Source organism: Zea mays, chromosome 7, assembly GCF_902167145.1.
Source record: "Zea mays cultivar B73 chromosome 7, Zm-B73-REFERENCE-NAM-5.0, whole genome shotgun sequence".
Lineage (NCBI taxonomy): Eukaryota > Viridiplantae > Streptophyta > Magnoliopsida > Poales > Poaceae > Zea > Zea mays.
Genome location: NC_050102.1, coordinates 138,875,911 through 138,896,304, shown reverse-complemented (window position 1 = coordinate 138,896,304; position 20,394 = coordinate 138,875,911). Strand labels below are relative to the sequence as shown.

Here is a 20,394-nt window from a genome sequence, read left to right as displayed (position 1 = left end):
TGGGCCGGCCGGGGTCGGCCCAGGGCGCGGGAGAGAGAGAGAAAGGGGAGAGAGAAAGAGAGAGAAAGAAAGATAAAAGATTTTCCGCTTGTTCTCGAAATCCGATCTTTTAGATGAATGCGATTGCACTTTCAAACAACCAAAAATGCAAGGGCGGCATGGTGCATCAAACAACATAAAGTATTTAGGGTTTTTATACATACGGGAATTCCAAACCGAATCCCGCTAAACTTTGAAAAAGGTCAAGGTTTAGCGAGGGGAAAAAGAAAAAGAAAAGGTAACGCCCGAATTTTGGCGAGTAAAGAAAGAAAAAATTCAACTGCAAAAATTCGGGGCGTTACACATACAAACCCCCTTGTCTGTTTCCAAATAGGCAATTGTGTTCTTCCTTCTCCTCCCATTAGCATAGAGATGAAAAAATCTTGAGTTGGAGTCCCCTTCAACAGTCCATTTTCTACCAGCCCTTTGCTGCCAGAACACCTCATCTGAATGGTAAATATGGTCAAGCTTTTTCTCCACCGCGAATCTTTTTGTCCAGTTCTCCCAGAGATTTACCTGATCCTCTATCAATACATCTATCTGATCTAGCTCCTGGATAAGCTCATTTTTCTCTTTATTTTTACCCCCAAGCAGCATCCTATGCCACCATTTGAGGAACCTCCTCGACACCGTTAAGCTCTTGTGCCACCCTTCAATCGAATAAATGCCCCAGGCCGGTTCCCTACCTTCTCGATCCATTTTTCTTTGACTAACTCTTCAAACCCAGGCTGCAAAAACCAGTTGTTCTCAAAGTAGAAGTACCTTGGTTTGGTATGGGCTTGATCCCCGGAATCAATAATAATAGGATTATGATCAGACCCCACCCTAGTAAGTCCACGTGCAGAACAAGAGGGAAATTTCTCTTCCCAATCTGTCGAAACCAAAAAACCTATCTAGCTTTACCAACACAGGGTTAACTTGATTATTCGTCCATGTGAATTTGAGGCCACCCATGGGAATCTCCCTCAAATTAAACTTCCTTATAAAATCATTGAAGCTATCCATCAGCTTATGGTCGTATAGAAGAGAGTTCTTCTCGCTCACCTCCCTTATAAGATTGAAGTCTCCCCCAAGAATAATAGGTAGGGCCTCATTCCTGCATATATCTGAGAGTTCATCCAGGAACTCCTTAGATAACTGGTGGTTAGCAGGACCATACACTGTAATCACACACCACCTAAAAATTGAGACTCTATCTCTTATCACAGCTTTGATAGCATAAGTGAAACACTCCCAATCTTCCACCTCTAAGGAATCACCTTTGACTCCCATCAGAATGCCACCAGAGTGCCCTTTTGCTAGCAGCTAATTCCAAAAAAAAATTGTTGTCTCCATCAAGAGATCTCAACTCCTTGTTAGAGAAATCTTGTTTTATAGTTTCCTAAACCCCAATTATATCTATTTTTTCATGAGATATATACTCCCTTAGTTAATTGGTTCTCTCTTTATTCCCATACATGTAATGTTCCAGCTAAGAAACCTCATTTATGATTTTGAATGTTTTGACGGTCTCTCTTTCTTCTTACCTTTTTAGGTTACAGGTGGACCCATCCTGGGCCCCCTCCCATTCACAATTCCTATCGGAGTTTGTAATTGCCTCCATGGCATATTCCTGAATCTCCTCTTCCGTCTGAGGTGCAATCCTATTGTTAGGCATATTCCTGAATCTCCTCTTCCGTCTGAGGTACATTCCTATTGTTAATCTTTTCTACATGTGCTTTATAATTAGCTTCTGCAATAACTGCCCTCAACTTCTCCTTCTCTTTAAAAGCATCTATTTGATCATCATAATTATCTAACTGTATGCCGATGTCTTTCAAAACAGAGGCTAAAGTTTCATTAAGCTCCTGATTCAAAATAGTAAATGTGTTAGAGCCTTAGAGGATGAGTTCCGATCTACAGTTTGATCGGGTCTGCACGGAAGTCAATACTTTCTACTACTCTCGAAATCGTATCCGTCACACATTCTGGGTTCCACTGCTCAATCTCAACGCCCAATGGATGGACGTACTCGCTGGCCGCCGACTCACCACGGTAAGCCTTACTCAAACAGCAACTAGATTCCATCAGCACATCCAAATCAAGTTTAATGGTAACCCGTCCACAGCAAAAGAGATCACAGTCCAATTTCAGGCTCAATTTATGGCCTTACCCTGCCTGAACCACACCACAATACATGATAACAGGCTTCAGCAACAGCAACATGGCAACTAGCAAGGCCAATAACACTGCAGCAACCAACATGGCAACTAGGGAAGGGGAACTTGCTTACACCTGAGCTGCCTCCCGCTCGCGGTTCCACTGCTCAATCTTTGCCCTCCGCTCCTCGCTGCCTTCCCTCACCGGGCTCCGGCTCCGGCTCCTCGACCGCCCGCGTCGACGGCGGCTCCCGTCGCTGTCGTGGCTGCGGTGTCTCTCGCTGCTCCTGCGGCTGCCACTGCCACTACGGTAGTAGTGGTAGTAGTAGTCGTGGTAATCGTCGCGGTCCCTGGACCTGGACGAGCTACCGCGGCGGCGGTATGGGCTCGGGCTGCGGCTGCCTCGGCTGTGGCTCCGGAGGGAGCGATGCAGGTGGCCAAACAGCTTCCGCCGCAGGTCCCGGCCGACCTGCTTGACGTGCATAAAGTTGCAGTATCCGCCGCGGTTGCAGCTGTGCTCCTCGAACTGGCGGCAGGTGGCCTCCCGGAAGTCCGTCACCGGCGAGAACTCGGCGATGATGGGTCGGCCCGAGTAGTAGCGGCCCTGCAGCGCCTGCAGGGCGCGGGCCGCCTGCTCCTCCTCGCGGAACTCCACGTACACGTTCCCGATCATGTGGTCCGCGAGGTTGTCGCAGACGTGGAGGCTCTCGATCTCGCCGTGCTTGCTCAGCTCCACGAAGATGTCCTCGTAGAAGTCCTCGAAGTCCTCCTGGATCCGCTCCGGGTCGATGGGGTTGCCCTGCGCGTCCACGCCCGGGGTGATCATGTCCGGCCGCTGGTACATGTTGCAGAGCAGCAGCGTCGGGGAGATGGAAGGCTTGTTGTGCAGGCGGGAGCACCGGTCGCCGTGGCGGCATGCGCCGATCTTGAAGTAGAAGGGGCAGTTCACGCGGTCCTTCTCCGTGCCAAAGATGGACGCAAGATGCTCAGCCATGGATGCCTGATTACTCCTCTACCTGCTCGATTCGTCGCCTAGAGGTTTCTGTGGTCCTGATCAGGCACACAATATGCAATAGCTATAGGATTAACAAACAAATAACAACAAGTCTAACAACTTATGAACCCAGGTAACAGCATCAAATGGCTACTTCAATTTCCAGTCGTTTCGGGATGTGAAAATTTCCGGGAGAAAAAACCTTCAAAATAGCAGCACCTTAAATCCAGTACAAATAATTAATTAATGGACAGAACTACACCGAGCAAAATAAATTTGACGCGAACAAAACTAATCTGCATCCTTTATGCGTCGATTTGAAGCGGAAGATCCAACATCTTCCGACCTGATAAGAATCGACAGAGAAAGTATCAATCCATGGGGAAACAAAAGAGCACGGTATACTCCCTATGTCGCAGCAGGCGCAATCCGATCCCAAACCCGATGCGCACGTACATCCGGACATCTTGAATGCACCGCACCATAGAAAAGAAAGGGAGAGGAGGTTTACCGGTTGCCAGAGAAGAGTGCCGCCGTAGCCGGAGCCCGGAGGTGAAGCAGATGAGTACGGACCCGCTGGATTTGCTGGATGCCTGGATGCTTCGAATCGCGTCTAGAAGCGCAGCGCATATAAGGGCTACGAACGAAGCTTCATCCGACTGCTAGTTTCCAATCGGACGGTCCTGAGTAGTGACACTGGTGGTTACTAGAACCTTCCACCGAGCGTGGCTCGTGAAGCCCGTGTTGGCCCAACAAGATGGACTGGACCTTTTTTTTCATTTCAGTAATTCCAGCCCACGACATTCTCCTCTAACAGAGAAAAGCCAGGGCCCAGGGGCACCATTGGCGAGGGTGTACAAGAATGAGGTGAGTTGGCGAGGTACAAAGAATGAGAACACAAAAACATTCGATAACAAAATGTTGCATCTAAAAGAAATTTGATTGGTTTGGCTCTCAGTCCTTCGCAACTATAGGAAGCCAATAATAGAGAGATTGTCTAAGATTTATACTCACTCCATGGCAAAATAGTACTCCCTCTTTCTTAAAATAAAATTCGATTTAGAAAAATAGTGGTGCATGTGTTTTATATATGTGTCTAGATTTATCATCGATCATATGAATATAGACATAAAAAACAAGAGCTACGACAACTACTATTTTGAGACGGAAGAAGTATCTGTTTTAGCTCTTGTTTTTTATGTCTATATTCAAATATATGATGATGAATATAGACACATATATAAAACTGAAAGTCGCCTAGAGGGGGGGAATAGGGCGAAACTGAAATTTACAAAGTTAATCACAACTACAAGTCGGGTTAGCGTTAGAAATATAAATGAGTCCGAGAGAGAGGTTGCAAAACAAATCGCAAGCGAATAAAGAGTGACATGTGGATTTGTTTTACCGAGGTTCGGTTCTCGCAAACCTACTCCCCGTTGAGGTGGTCACAAAGACCGGGTCTCTTTCAACCCTTTCCCTCTCTCAAACGGTCCCTCGGACCGAGTGAGCTTCTTCTTCTCAATCAAACGGGAACAAACTTCCCCGCAAGGACCACCACACAATTGGTGTATCTTGTCTCGGTTACAATTGAGTTGTTCGCAAGAAAGAATGAAAGAAAGAAGCAATCCAAACGCAAGAGCTCAAAAGAACACAACAAATCTCTCTCACTAATCACTAAAGCTTTGTGTGGAATTGGGAGAGGATTTGATCACTTTGAGTGTGTCAAGAATTGAATGCTAGAGCTCTTGTAAGTAGTTGGAAGGTGGAAAACTTGGATATTTTGAATGTGGGGTGGTTGGGGTTAACCACCAAACTAGCCGTTTGGTGAAGGCTGCAGTCGACGGGCGCACCGGACAGTCCGGTGCGCCATCGGACACTGTCCGGTGCGCCAGCCACGTCACCAGGCCGTTGGGTTCCGACCGTTGGAGCTCTGTCTTGTGGGCCTGCCTGGCTGTCCGGTGGCGCACCGGACAAGTCCTGTAGACTGTCCGGTGTGCCACCCGCACGTGCTCTGCTCCTCTGCGCGCGCAGGCGCGCATTTAATGTGTTGCAGTCGACCGTTGGTCCGGTGTGCACCGGACATATCCGGTTAATTTTAGCGGAGCGGAAATCCGAAGCTGGCGAGTTCAGAGTCGCTCTCCCCTGGGGCACCGGACACTGTCTGGTGGTACACCGGACACTGTCTGGTGGTACACCGGACAGTCCGGTGAATTATAGTGAAGCGCCTCTGAGAATTCCCGAAGGTGCGAGGTTTAGCTTGGAGTCCTCTGGTGCACCAGACACAGTCCGGTGTGCCAGACCAGAGCACACTTCGGATATCCCTTGCTCTTTTTGTTGAACCCTTTTCTTGGTCTTTTTATTGGCTTTTTGTGAACCTTTGGCACATGTATAACTTATAGACTAGAGCAAACTAGTTAGTCCAGTTATTTGTGTTGGGCAATTCAACCACCAAATTCAATTAGGAAATATGTGTAAGCCTAATTCCCTTTCAATCTCCCCTTTTTTGGTGATTGATGCCAACACAAACCAAAGCAAGTATATAAGTGCATAATTGAACTAGTTTGCATAATGTAAGTGCAAAGGTTACTTGAAATTGAGCCAATATAAATACTTATAAGATACGCATGGATTGTTTCTTTATTTTTAACATTTTGGACCACGCTTGCACCACATGTTTTGTTTTTGCAAATTCTTTTGTAAATTCTTTTCAAAGTTCTTTTACAAATAGTCAAAGGTAAATGAATAAGATTTTGCGAAGCATTTTCAAGATTTGAAATTTTCTCCCCCTGTTTCAAATGCTTTTCCTTTGACTAAACAAAACTCCCCCTTAATGAAATTCTCCTCTTAGTGTTCAAGAGGGTTTTGATGTTAATTTCGAAGAGGGTATACCAATTTGAAATTATATCACAAGTAAGATACCAATTTGAAAATACTTCTTTAAAACCAAATTGAAAGACTAAAATTTTCAAAATTGGTGGTGGTGCGGTCCTTTTGCTTTGGGCTCATGCTCTCTTCCCCTTTGGCATAAATCGCCAAAAACGGAATCATTATAGCCCTCTCGAATTACTTTCTCCCCTTTGGAAAATAAAACATGAGTGAAGATTATACCAAAGACGGAGAGATGCTCGGAGCGACGGCGAAGGATGAGTTATGGAGTGGAGTGGAAGCCTTTGTCTTCGCCGAAGACTCCAATTCCCTTTCAATATCCTATGACTTGGTTTGAAATTCACTTGAGAACACATTAGTCATAGCATATAAAAGAGACATGATCAAAGGTATACTAATGAGCTAAGTGTGCAAGACATCAAAAGAAATTCCTAGAATCAAGAATATTTAGCTCATGCCTAAGTTTGTTAAAAGTTTGTTCATCTAGTGGCTTGGTAAAAATATCGGCTAATTGATCTTTAGTGTTAATATATGCAATCTTGATATCTCCCTTTTGTTGGTGATCCCTTAGAAAATGATACCGAATGGCTATGTGTTTAGTGCGGCTATGCTCAACCGGATTATCCGCCATGCGGATTGCACTCTCATTATCATATAGAAGAGGAACTTTGGTTAATTTGTAACCATAGTCCCTAAGGGTTTGCCTCATCCAAAGCAATTGCGCGCAACAGTGACCTGCGGCAATATACTCAGCTTCGGCGGTAGAAAGAGCTACGGAATTTTGCTTCTTTGAAGCCCAAGACACCAAGGATCTTCCCAAGAACTGGCAAGTCCCCGATGTGCTCTTTCTATTAATCTTACACCCCGCCCAATCGGCATCCGAATAACCAATCAAATCAAATGTGGATCCCCTGGGATACCAAAGCCCAAACTTAGGAGTATAAGCCAAATATCTCAAGATTCGTTTTACGGCCGTAAGGTGAGCTTCCTTAGGGTCGGCTTGGAATCTTGCACACATGCATACGGAAAGCATAATATCCGGTCGAGATGCACATAAATAGAGTAAAGACCCTATCATCGACCGGTATACCTTTTGATCTACGGATTTACCTTCCGTGTCGAGGTCGAGATGCCCATTGGTTCCCATGGGTGTCTTGATGGGTTTGGCATCCTTCATCCCAAACTTGCTTAGAATATCTTGAATATACTTTGTTTGGCTGATGAAGGTGCCCTATTGGAGTTGCTTCACTTGAAATCCCAAGAAGTACTTCAACTCCCCCATCATAGACATCTCGAATTTTTGTGTCATGATCCTACTAAATTATTCACATGTAGATTCATTAGTAGACCCAAATATGATATCATCAACATAAATTTGGCATACAAACAAATCATTGTTAAGAGTTTTAGTGAATAAAGTAGGATTGGCTTTTCCGACTTTGAAGCCATTAGTGATAAGAAAATCTCTTAGGCATTCATACCATGCTCTTGGGGCTTGCTTGAGCCCATAAAGCGCCTTAGAGAGTTTATAGACATGGTTAGGGTACTCACTATCTTCAAAGCCGGGAGGTTGCTCAACATAGACCTCTTCCTTGATTGGTCCATTGAGGAAGGCACTTTTCACGTCCATTTGATAGAGCTTAAAACCATAGTAAGTAGCATAGGCCAATAATATGCGAATTGACTTAAGCCTAGCTACGGGTGCATAGGTTTCACCGAAATTCAAACCTTCGACTTGGGAGTATCCTTTGGCCACAAGTCGGGCTTTGTTCCTTGTCACCACACCATGCTCGTCTTGCTTGTTGCAGAAGACCCACGTGGTTCCTACAACATTTTGATTAGGACGTGGAATCAAATGCCATACCTCGTTCCTAGTGAAGTTGTTGAGCTCCTCTTGCATCGCCACCACCCAATCCGAATCTTGTAGTGCTTCCTCTACCCTGTGTGGCTCAATAGAGGAAACAAAAGAGTAATGTTCACAAAAATGAGCAACACGAGATCTAGTGGTTACCCCCTTATGAATGTCGCCGAGGATGGTGTCGACGGGCTGATCTCGTTGAATTGCTTGCTGGACTCTTGGGTGTGGCGGCCTTGGTTCTTCATCCTCCTTGTCTTGATCATTTGCATCTCCCCCTTGATCATTGTCGTCATCTTGAGGTGGCTCATCTCTTTGATCTTCTCCTTCATCAACTTGAGCCACATCCTCATTTTGAGTTGGTGGAGATGCTTGCGTGGAGGAGGATGGTTGATCTTGTGCAATTGGAGGCTCTTCGGATTCCTTAGGACACACATCCCCAATGGACATGTTCCTTAGCGCGATGCATGGAGCCTCTTCATCACCTATCTCATCAAGATCAACTTGCTCTACTTGAGAGCCGTTAGTCTCATCAAACACAACGTCACAAGAAACTTCAACTTATCCAGAGGACTTGTTAAAGACTCTATATGCCCTTGTGTTTGAATCATATCCTAGTAAAAAGCCTTCTGTAGTCTTAGGAGCAAATTTAGATTTTCTACCTCGTTTAACAAGTATAAAGCATTTGCTACCAAAGACTCTAAAATATGAAATATTGGGCTTTTTACCGGTTAGGAGTTCGTAGGATGTCTTCTTGAAGATTCGGTGTAGATACAACCGGTTGATGGCGTAGCAAGCGGTGTTGACCGCCTCGGCCCAAAACCGATCCGAAGTCTTGTATTCATCAAGCATGGTTCTTGCCATGTCCAATAGAGTTCTATTCTTCCTCTCCACTACACCATTTTGTTGTGGCGTGTAGGGAGAAGAGAACTCATGCTTGATGCCCTCCTCCTCAAGGAAGCCTTCGATTTGTGAGTTCTTGAACTCCGTCCCGTTGTCGCTTCTAATTTTCTTGATCTTTAAGCCGAACTCATTTTGAGCCCGTCTCAGGAATCCTTTTAAAGTCTCTTGGGTATGAGATTTTTCCTGCAAAAAGAATACCCAAGTGAAGCAAGAATAATCATCCACAATAACTAGGCAGTACTTACTCCCGCCGATGCTTATGTAAGCAATCGGGCCGAATAGGTCCATGTGTAGGAGCTCCAGTGGCCTGTCAGTCGTCATGATGTTCTTATGTGGATGCTGAGCACCAACTTGCTTTCCTGCTTGGCATGCGCTACAAATCCTGTCTTTCTCAAAATGAACATTTGTTAATCCTAAAATGTGCTCTCCCTTTAGAAGCTTATGAAGATTCTTCATCCCAACATGGGCTAGTCGGCGGTGCCAGAGCCAACCCATGTTAGTCTTAGCAATTAAGCAAGTGTCGAGTTTAGCTCTATCAAAATCTACCAAGTATAGTTGACCCTCTAACACTCCGTTAAATGCTACTGAATCATCACTTCTTCTAAAGACAGTGACACCTACATCAGTAAATAGACAGTTGTAGCCCATTTGAAATAATTGCGAAACGGAAAGCAAATTGTAATCTAAAGAATCTACAAGAAAAACATTGGAAATAGAATGGTCAGGAGATATAGCAATTTTACCCAATCCTTTGACCAAACCTTGATTTCCATCCCCGAATGTGATAGTTCGTTGGGGATCTTGGTTTTTCTCGTAGGAGGAGAACATCTTCTTCTCCCCAGTCATATGGTTTGTGCACCCGCTGTCGATTATCCAACTTGAACCCCCGGATGCATAAACCTACAAAACAATTTTAGTTCTTGACTTTAGGTACCCAAATGGTTTTGGGTCCTTTGGCATTATACACAAGAACTTTGGGTACCCAAACACAAGTCTTTGACCCCTTGTGCTTGCCCCCAACATATTTGGCAACTACTTTGCCGGATTTGTTAGTTAACACATAAGATGCATCAAAAGTTTTAAATGAAATGCTATGTTCATTTGATGCACTAGGAGTTTTCTTCTTAGGCAACTTAGCACGGGTTGGTTGCCTAGAACTAGATGCCTCACCCTTATACATAAAAGCATGGTTAGGGCCAGAGTGAGACTTCCTAGAATGAATTCTCCTAATTTTGCTCTCGGGATAACCGGCAGGGTATAAAATGTAACCCTCGTTATCTTGAGGCATGAGAGCCTTGCCCTTAACAAACTTGGACAATTTCTTAGGAGGGGCATTAAGTTTGACATTGCCTCCCTGTTGGAAGTCAATGCCATCCTTAATGTCGGGGTGTCTTCCATTATAAAGCATACTACGAGCAAACTTAAATTTTTCATTTTCTAGTTCATGCTCGGCAATTTTAGCATCTAATTTAGCTATATGATCATTTTGTTGTTTAATCATGGAAAGGTGATCATGTATAGCATTAACATCAACATCTCTACATCTAGTACAAATAGTGACATGCTCAGTGGTAGATGTAGAGGGTTTACAAGAATTAAGTTCAACAATCTTAGCACGCAATATATCATTTTTATCTCTAAGATCGGAAATTGTAATATTGCAAACATCAAGTTCTTTAGCCTTAGCAAGAAAATTTACATTCTCAATCCTAAGGCTAGCAAGAGAAATGTTTAATTTTTCAATCTTAGCAAGCAAATCATTATTATCATTTCTAAGATTGGGAATTGAAACATCACAAACATTTGAATCAAACTTAGCTAACAAATTAGCATTCTCATTTCTAAGGTTGTCTATAGTCTCATGGCAAGTGCTTAGCTCACTAGATAGTTTTTCACATTTTTCTACTTCTAGAGCGTAAGCATTTTTAACCTTAACATGTTTTTTGTTCTCTTTAATAAGGAAGTCCTCTTGGGTGTCTAAGAGATCATCCTTCTCATGAATAGCACTAATCAATTCATTTAATTTTTCTTTTTGTTGCATGTTTAGGTTGACAAAAAGAATGTGCAAGTTATCCTCCTCATTGCTAGCATCATCCTCATCACTAGAGGTTTCATAATTAGTGGAGGATCTTGATTTTACCTTCTTCTTTTTGTCGTCCTTTGCCATGAGGCACTTGTGGCCGACGTTGGGGAAGAGAAGACCCTTGGTGACGGCGATGTTTGCGGCATCCTCGTCGGAGGAGGAGTCGGTGGAGCTCTCGTCGGAGTCCCACTCCCGGCAAACATGGGCATCGCCGCCCTTCTTCTTGTAGTATCTCTTCTTCTCCTTTCTTCTCCCCTTCTTGTCGTCGCCCCTGTCACTGTCACTAGATAGTGGACATTTTGCAATAAAATGATCGGGCTTACCACATTTGTAGCAAACTTTCTTGGAGCGGGGCTTGTAATCTTTCCCCCTCCTTTGCTTGAGGATTTGGCGGAAGCTCTTGATGATGAGCGCCATTTCCTCGTTGTCGAGCTTGGAGGCGTCGATGGGTGTTCTACTCGATGTAGACTCCTCCTTCTTCTCCTCCGTCGCCTTAAATGCGACTGGTTGTGCTTCGGACGTGGAGGGGCCATCAAGCTCATTGATCTTCTTTGAGCCTTTGATCATCAATTCAAAGCTCACAAAATTCCCGATTACTTCCTCGGGAGTCATTAGTGTATATCTAGGATTGCCACGAATTAATTGAACTTAAGTAGGGTTAAGGAAAACAAGTGATCTTAGAATAACCTTAACCATTTCGTGGTCATCCCATTTTTTGCTCCCGAGGTTGCGCACTTGGTTCACCAAGGTTTTGAGCCGGTTGTACATGTCTTGTGGCTCCTCCCCTTGGCGAAGTCGGAAGCGACCGAGCTCCCCCTCGATTGTTTCCCGCTTTGTGATTTTGGTCACCTCGTCTCCTTCGTGCGCGGTCTTTAGCGTGTCCCAAATCTCCTTAGCATTTTTCAACCTTTGCACCTTATTATACTCCTCTCGACTTAGAGAGGCGAGGAGTATAGTTGAGGCTTGGGAGTTGAAGTGTTGGATTTGGGCCACTTCGTCCTCATCATAATCTTCATCCCCTACAGATGGTATCTGTACACCAAACTCAACAACATCACATATACTTTTGTGGAGTGAGGTTAGATGAAATCGCATCAAATCACTCCACCTAGCATAATCTTCACCATCAAACATTGGTGGTTTGCCTAATGGGACGGAAAGTAAAGGCGTATGTTTAGGAATGCGAGGGTAGCGTAGGGGAATCTTACTAAACTTCTTGCGCTCATGGCGCTTAGAAGTAATGGATAGCGCGTCGGAGCCGGAGGTGGAAGGTGATGAAGTATCGGTCTCGTAGTAGACCACCTTCCTCATCTTTTTCTTGTCGCCACTCCGATGCGACTTGCGGGAAGAGGATTTCTTCTCCTTCCCCTTCCCTTTGTTGAGGGACTCTTCCGATGAAGCTTTCCCGTGGCTTGTAGTGGGCTTTTCGCCGGTCTCCATCTCCTTCTTGGTGTGATCTCCCGACATCACTTCGAGCGGTTAGGCTCTAATGAAGCACCGGGCTCCGATACCAATTGAAAGTCGCCTAGAGGGGGGTGAATAGGGCGAAACTGAAATTTACAAAGTTAATCACAACTACAAGCCGGGTTAGCGTTAGAAATATAAATGAGTCCAAGAGAGAGGGTGCAAAACAAATCGCAAGCGAATAAAGAGTGATACGTGGATTTGTTTTACCGAGGTTCGGTTCTCGCAAACCTACTCCCCGTTGAGGTGGTCACAAAGACCGGGTCTCTTTCAACCCTTTCCCTCTCTCAAACGGTCCCTCAGACCGAGTGAGCTTCTTCTTCTCAATCAAACGGGAACAAACTTCCCCGCAAGGACCACCACACAATTGGTGTATCTTGCCTCGGTTACAATTGAGTTGTTCGCAAGAAAGAATGAAAGAAAGAAGCAATCCAAGCGCAAGAGCTCAAAAGAACACAACAAATCTCTCTCACTAATCACTAAAGCTTTGTGTGGAATTGGGAGAGGATTTGATCACTTTGAGTGTGTCTAGAATTGAATGCTAGAGCTCTTGTAAGTAGTTGGAAGGTGGAAAACTTGGATATTTTGAATGTGGGGTGGTTGGGGTTAACCACCAAACTAGCCGTTTGGTGAAGGCTGCAGTCCGGTGCGCCAGCCACGTCACCAAGCCGTTGGGTTCCGACCGTTGGAGCTCTGTCTTGTGGGCCTGCCTGGCTGTCCGGTGGCGCACCGGACAAGTCCTATAGACTGTCCGGTGTGCCACCCGCGCGTGCTCTACTCCTCTACGCGCGCAGGCGCGTATTTAATGCGTTGCAGTCGACCGTTGCGCGTGAAGTAGTCGTTGCTCCGCTGGCTCACCGGACAGTCCGGTGAATTTTAGCGGAGCGGAAATCTGAAGCTGGCGAGTTCAGAGTCGCTCTCCCTTGGGGCACCGGACACTGTCCGGTGGTACACCGGACAGTCCGGTGAATTATAGTGAAGCGCCTCTGAGAATTCCCGAAGGTGCGAGGTTTAGCTTGGAGTCCCCTAGTGCACCGGACACTGTCCGGTGGTGCACCGGACAGTCCGGTGTGCCAGACCAGGGCACACTTCGGATATCCCTTGCTCTTTTTGTTGAACCCTTTTCTTGGTCTTTTTATTGGCTTTTTGTGAACCTTTGGCACCTGTATAACTTATAGACTAGAGCAAACTAGTTAGTCCAGTTATTTGTGTTGGGCAATTCAACCACCAAAATCAATTAGGAAATAGGTGTAAGCCTAATTCCCTTTCAAAAACACATACATCAAGTATTGTATCATCCATTAATTTTCTAAAATGATTTTTATTTTGGATGGAGGAAGTATATAACATGTAATTCAATGTGCCATATATATTTGAGGATTCTCAAGTTTATGTATCTATATCACTATATAATCCATCAGTTAAAACTTTGCAAACCTACCCAACCAAATCACCGCACACCCATGGCCTCTCCTACATCCACCAAACAAATTGCACCCACAAATAACACACCCTCAAACCAACGGTTCAAAACGCTAGATAATCCTTCTCCTTTCTTACTCGATCAAATCTAATAGCCAATATTATTTGGATCATCATTCCTCCCTCACCCTTCACGCATAGTAACCCACTGTCTCCCCTACCCCCACGACCCCTCCGCCACTCACTCGTGCTGTCGTCGCTAGCCCCTCCTTCGTGACCCTGCCACCCCTCACCCTCAATTACTCCGTCGTCGGCCCCTCCACCTCCCTTCCTCTTCCCGAAATTGCAATGTTAGCATGGACTCATTAGACTAGTTTTATAAACATCTCGCCGGAGATTTAATGTGATATACTTCATATATTAGACACAATATTTTGAGAAAAGGGCTTTATTTCAAACTCATAAGCTATTCACTCAACCAAATGGAATTAAAATGTTTAGTCTCTAGCTAAAAATAAAAACTCGCAAAAGGCAAGTAAATTTTTAGTACAAAACATATATAAATTCAAACAACAATGGTTCCAAGAATATTTAAGTCAATGTGACTATAACTACAGAGAATATTGGATTTTATTTGGTTCCAAGAATGGAGCAGGATCAGACGAGGACAGTCCTCGTTCTAGTGTTATTTGGTTGCCATACGAGGACATGATCATCCTTTAGATCTAAATATTTAAGTTATAATAAAGACAACCTTGTCCCTAAGATACTGGGGAAAAGATCGCTTGTCTTCCACACAATAACATGTAATCTCGTCTCTTATCTTCTCACATGGCATCGAAACTAGGTCCCAATGTGGGCTAGCTCTAACGAGATGTGCCACGACTCAATTGAGGCGATAAGTTGTAGGCGCGATGTGGCTGTAACACCCCTGGTGTTACTGTTACTAAAATTTGAGCATAACATCATAAGCATTGGCATATCATGTGTTTGTCACACCTAGAATGCATTCACTAGGCAAAAGTTCAAACAAGTTGTATTGATGTGGCATTTCATAAGTGAAACCCTAGGGTACAGTGTTTAACCCTAGATTGGGCTTAAAGGGGTAACCAAAGCCTAAACAAGAGGAAACTTCAAAACTTGATAATCATGATCATAAAATACCACCATTAATGAAGTTAAGGGATATCCAAACCCTAGAATCCTCAAAAACCCTAAAAAGAACCCTAGAAAGCCCTAGACTTAAACCCTAGGGGGCTAAGTGCAAAACTAGTGCACTTTTGGATTGAAATGCAAAAACCATGAAATTAGGGCATCTTAACTCATGTGGTTGACAAGTATGTGGATTTGCAACTTAAACCCTAAGTTTTGGGCCTATTTGCAAAAAGGCCCTATTTGAACCCTATGGAGTTAAGTATGGTTTTAGTGCATTTGGCTCAACTTTGGAGCCCTATATCTGCCAAATTATAAAGTTTTTGCTCTAGGTCACCACATCAATTTTGTAGAGCTATAAAAGGGGAACAATTTTACTATAGAGATTAAGCTTTGATTACATAAGAAATTTGGAGATAATTAGACCCAAAGATGGGTTGTCAGACTGCCTTTGGTCTGAATTCAGAACAACATTGAGGTTGGGCAATCTTTGGGCTGTAGTTCGACCATGATCTAGTGGGAATTTGATTAGGGATGCTATAGCAAAAGTGAACATGGATTATAGAGCTATAACTTTGATGCAGATGAATTATGTGGTTTCACATAAAAATTGGAGAAAAGCTGCCTTGAATCTGCTCTGTCAGACCGACTGAATGCACTTCGCGATGCTACAGTAGCCAAAAGATCCACGAATTCAGTGAGTTGGCCGCCGGTGACCCCTTCGCCGGGATTAGTGCTGCTCGCCGTGATTCGTGTGTGCGAGCTGTGGATTGAGTTCGCCGGCGAAAAGATCTCGCCGTGGATATGGTCGGGGTACTGTGGCCGGCCTGTCACCGTACCCACTTGCGTCGTGATGTGACCGTATGACCGTCGCCGTGATGATCGCCGTTCATCGGTGTCCGCCACGCTACTAGCCATGCTACCACCCTGCTGTAGATCACTAAAGCCAGCCTCGTTGTCACCGAAGACTTAACCCAGTAAATGCCACGTTGAGCGTCCTCCGGTGACTCCTCTCGTTTCTTACCGATAGCCATCCGCCGCTCAAATTCGTCGTACTCACGGTCGATATCTATAAATTGATGCCTCAGTGAGCTACGTTAGATTATCCCCAAGCCAGAGCACCCACCCTCGTCTCCAATCGTTCACCAGAGACCTTGAATTTCTCATTGCCCCCAATCTCTGTTTCCGCCACCGTAGAAGCACCTCGTCGTGGCTAGCCTGTTCCAGGTATGCTCATACCCCCTGCTCCCTTGTTTAAGCTTCCTTAGGTTCCATGGATACTCCCTGACCAGTTCAATTGAGCTAGGATCCCATAGATCACTGGGAACGCGTTCTGCTGGGCGTTCTCCATACGGTCACCATGGTCAGGGCGTTTTAGTGTACCATTAGTGAAATTAGTTGAGGGGAAATGATCCTTAGGTCTTGAATTCAGTTTTGGCCAAAGTAGGGCGCCGGTCATTAAGTGAATCGGCCGGTGCGAGCTCGCCGGAGCTCGGCCATGCGCTGTCCACCGTCGTGGACCTCAACCTGCGAAGAAATAGAACATGGGGGAGATTTCTGTAAGGTGTCAGTGACTCTAGAAACAGTACTGCGAACCCGCCTTCAGTTATTCATAACGTTCGGGACCTATTTGCAAAGTCTACGCGGGCGCGCTTCTGCCTGTAGTGGGCTAACTTGGGTCGCTTTCGGTCTAATACTGTTCATAGTTTTCCTTTTTTCTGCCAAAGCTAAATAAATTTTAGAAAATTGTATAAAAACGATAAAAATACCAAACCAATTTTGCTAGGTTTCTAATTTCATATAATATTTAATAAAAATAGTTTCATGATTTTTAGTTCATGTAGGAAATTATAGAGCATTTAAAATAGCCAAAAACCATGCTTCTGGATTTTTAGGGAATAAATAATAAATCCAAAATTCACTAAATTTTTAGGATAAATTATAAATAATATTTAGAAACTTTGGGTAGAGTTTGGTATGATTTGTACCATGTTTGATACTTAGAACCCAAAACCCTAACCCCTGCCCTTTGAACTTCACTATTGACTCCGAAAACCCTAAGTTCTCGGAGATCCGTGAAGGAAAATTGTATTCAAGACCTTAGATAATAAACTTTTATTATCTTTGCATCTTCATGAGCATTACATGAGCATTCATTATTATACTTGGCTATATTTAGAAAACGAAGAGGAAGTTGAGGTTGAAGAGACAAGGACTTCATCACCACCACCACCTGAGGAACATCAGGCAGACAACTGTTTCTATTTTGATATTTGCGGAACAGAGTCTGATTCACCAGTAACACAAGGCAAGCCCCGGTGCATTTGCCACCTCCTTGTTCCTTTTAAAATCTCTCACTTGCTTGATGCATTAGGTGATAGGAGTTGTGCGCTAAACCAATTCCTGCATTTCCTTCCTTGGATTGGATTACTTCTTCTCAAATCGTTGTTTTACAAAAGGTTTTTCTTATGCTTAGCTCTGCTCTAGCAAAACAAAATGTTTTATTTTCACAAAAGATGATGTTGCAAAGTGGGTGGGATGTTTTTCAAAAACAAAACTTGATGGTGGATCCATCATGGCCATGATGGGTTCAACATCAGAAAAGATGTACCTCTGCCAGGTACCAAACTTTGGGTTTGAAACGGTTAAGCTGAGACCGGGCGGGTGACTTGCACGAGAAGAGAGTCTCGGTGTAGTGTCTCCGTCTGAGTCGATTAAGGATCGTGCCGATGTAGGCTTGATGACCGAGGACCCTTTAACTGGTCACATGCCTCCTCATGGGTAAGCTTTGCCTTGGGCAGACTAATACCGGAATAAGATAACACGCAATGGGCGTGGAGAGATGGAGAGAGTAGCGTGTACCCTCCGTGGCAAGAGGCTGGACGCTGGTGTATCTGTGCTCTCGGTTGGCGTGAACCTGATCTGGTCTTAAGAACCCCGGTGGCGAGTTGACATATGCAAGGGTTAAGTGCTACATATGTCGTGTGATTGGAGATCCTCAGCGGAGTATAATCGATTCGGATCGCCGTAACTTCGCGGATATGAAGACTTGGTCACTGCCCTATACGTAGAAATCCAGTAAAGATGAAGGGTTGTTAAGAAATTGGCTAGTACAGGTCAAGTGATTGAACTAGGGTAGAAAGAACTCTAGTTGCGGGTAATTTTACTTAACTTGACAAATAAAACTAGATTTTTAAGTTCCACTATTAGTAAGCATTTCTGCAAACAGAGTCATTGATTATTGATAAGCCTTACCTTGACTCCCTTAAAGCCAGCATATTCTTGAGAGTCTTTTACTTTGTCGGGTAAGTCTTGCGAAAGTACACTTTGTACTCAGGGCTTTGTCCCACGTTGTTTTAGGTGAAGAAGCAACAAACTTTTGTTGCTTCTGTTCAAAGGTGGTACCCAAAGAAGAGAACCAAGACTAGAGCTGCGGGAGGGAAGGCCCTCCGTTAAAAACTTTTTACTGCTTATTCGGGAGGAGTTTTTGCCTCCCATGGTTTGTAATAATAATACTCAGCACTCATATATTATGTTCTGGTCTGTAACTATATAACTCTGTCTTACTTTTCAATAAAAGTAAGTTATTGTAACTGCTTCCGCATTTCCGTATCTCCGATGAATTGTAATGTCTGTGTGACGGGTGAAACGCTCTTGGGAAGGTAAGGAATTTAGATACCGAACTTGTCAAGTGATCAAGTGCACCTACAGGGTTGTCTGAGGTTCGTTGGATAAGGACAACTGTAGGTGGGTCTAATGACTTGGGAGGTTCTGTCACAGTGGCCAACTTCAATGGGGTGGGAGACCTATAGGAGGCCCAACCCTAGTGCCAATGGGCTAGTGAGTTATGGCCAACGTGAGTGTAGCGACATGGGTGGCGACCTTCAACATGGGCAAACTACAGCGTTGGGAGGGTGGCATGGGCTAACTCTCATGCCACTACATGTGATGTCGACCAACTTCAATGTATGTGAGGTTTAAGTGCGACCCCAACAACGGTGAGGCTGAAGTGTGGCCCGGCGTAGATAGGGTGGTGCTCGCAGATTCAGTGAGTGGTGTCAGGAGAAGATAACATCATTTTAAACAAAAATATAGTAGTATGATAGGTGGGGCCCATAGATGCTTAATGGTGTAAAGAACATGTCTTTATCATCATCACAAATTTTTGAACCAAACAAAAAAACTATGGCAATCATGACGTCCCCAGACCAAGACTAAGATGGAACCACCCCATCTTAGGCCATGTTCGTTTCATCCCCAAACCATGGGGATTGAGGGGGATTGGAAGGGATTGAGGGGGATTTTGACTTATAGGGGATTTGTTCCCCCTCAATCCCCATGGATTGACACAAAACGAACATGGCCTTAAGATTAGGGAAAAGATTATTCCATCTCTTGTAGTCTCCAAACCAAATACTACCTAGAGGCATGCAAAGGCAATGGTGGCACACAAGAGACTTTCCTAAATACATACAGTAATGTCGGATTACAAACCTAGCTACCACATATACTCTAACATCTTTATACAGGAATAGTATGAGTATCACATGTGTGTTGGAGAAAGAGTCGATCACTAACAACCCCTACCATGAATTAACTAAACTCAATATATGATTACTCAGTCTTTAACATGTTCATATAAATAGGGTATGCTTTCGTGTTTGTGAGATCTTCTTGTCAAGTATGATTTAGATCAAGTTTTGTTTAGTGCAATAAAATTATGTTCCTCTAAATAAATCTTCGTCAAAGTTAAAAGGCCATTTAAAAATATGATTGAAGGCAATCTTATTGACAGGAAGTAGGAAGGTGTTGAAAGTTGTTGCTTTTTTATTTAATCGGTTCTGAGTTGTAGTCCATTTCTCTAATTTTTGTTAAGAGTTTAGAAAGATATATTTACATTTATAGGTATAAAAAACAAAATATCAATATATATTTAGTGAAAATCAAATGAACCAAACTTTACACTACAGATATTGATATATTTTCATATAAATTTGTTCAAAATTAGGAAAGGTTTACTTAGGGCAAAGAAGTGTGAACTAAAGTTTGGAACCTAGAGTGAGTAGCAAATAATACGCCACTCATGTCACGTTCTTTAATTAATAATCACGTGGGACACGCACATGCATGTTCTAAATTCATTTTGTCTATCGGGTTGAAGCAATGCAAAATAGAGTGGTTAAAGAAAAATGGTATTATGTTCCTATTCGGTGATCATTTCCAGGGCTATATATTAGACTCACGTTTTTGGTTCATCATTTTCAAACGGTATTGGTAGACCAAGATTGAGGTAATGAGGTGGGTGTGCCAATATGACATGCCTTCGATGATGATCGACTCCCCGTCATGCATGCATATTGCATATAGACATAGGTAGTTGGTAGAGCCGAGGGTTTCTCTCCATTCCCATGATTGTTTTGTCTTTAACGAGAGGTGGCTAACAATGAATAATAATCTC

At 43.9% G+C, this 20,394-nt stretch overlaps 1 protein-coding gene across 4 annotated transcripts; it reads right to left on the bottom strand.

Annotated features, from left to right (window-relative positions):
• Nucleotides 1-2,080: 2,080 nt before the first annotated feature.
• Nucleotides 2,081-3,845, bottom strand: LOC100272749 (uncharacterized). 4 transcript variants are annotated; one of them, XM_008652847.3, is made up of 3 exons: nt 3,683-3,800; nt 3,326-3,517; nt 2,081-3,227 (listed from the first exon to the last, which is right to left on the bottom strand). In XM_008652847.3, exon 3 carries the CDS (start codon nt 3,169-3,171, stop codon nt 2,308-2,310), a length of 864 nt encoding a protein of 287 aa, XP_008651069.1. In that variant the 5' UTR covers nt 3,172-3,227; nt 3,326-3,517; nt 3,683-3,800; the 3' UTR covers nt 2,081-2,307. The 4 variants fall into 4 exon arrangements, with proteins under 4 accessions (XP_008651069.1, XP_008651068.1, XP_008651070.1 ...); XM_008652846.4 differs by having other exon boundaries at nt 2,081-3,517; nt 3,683-3,845; XM_008652848.3 differs by lacking the exon at nt 3,326-3,517 and having other exon boundaries at nt 3,683-3,799.
• Nucleotides 3,846-20,394: the final 16,549 nt, after the last annotated feature.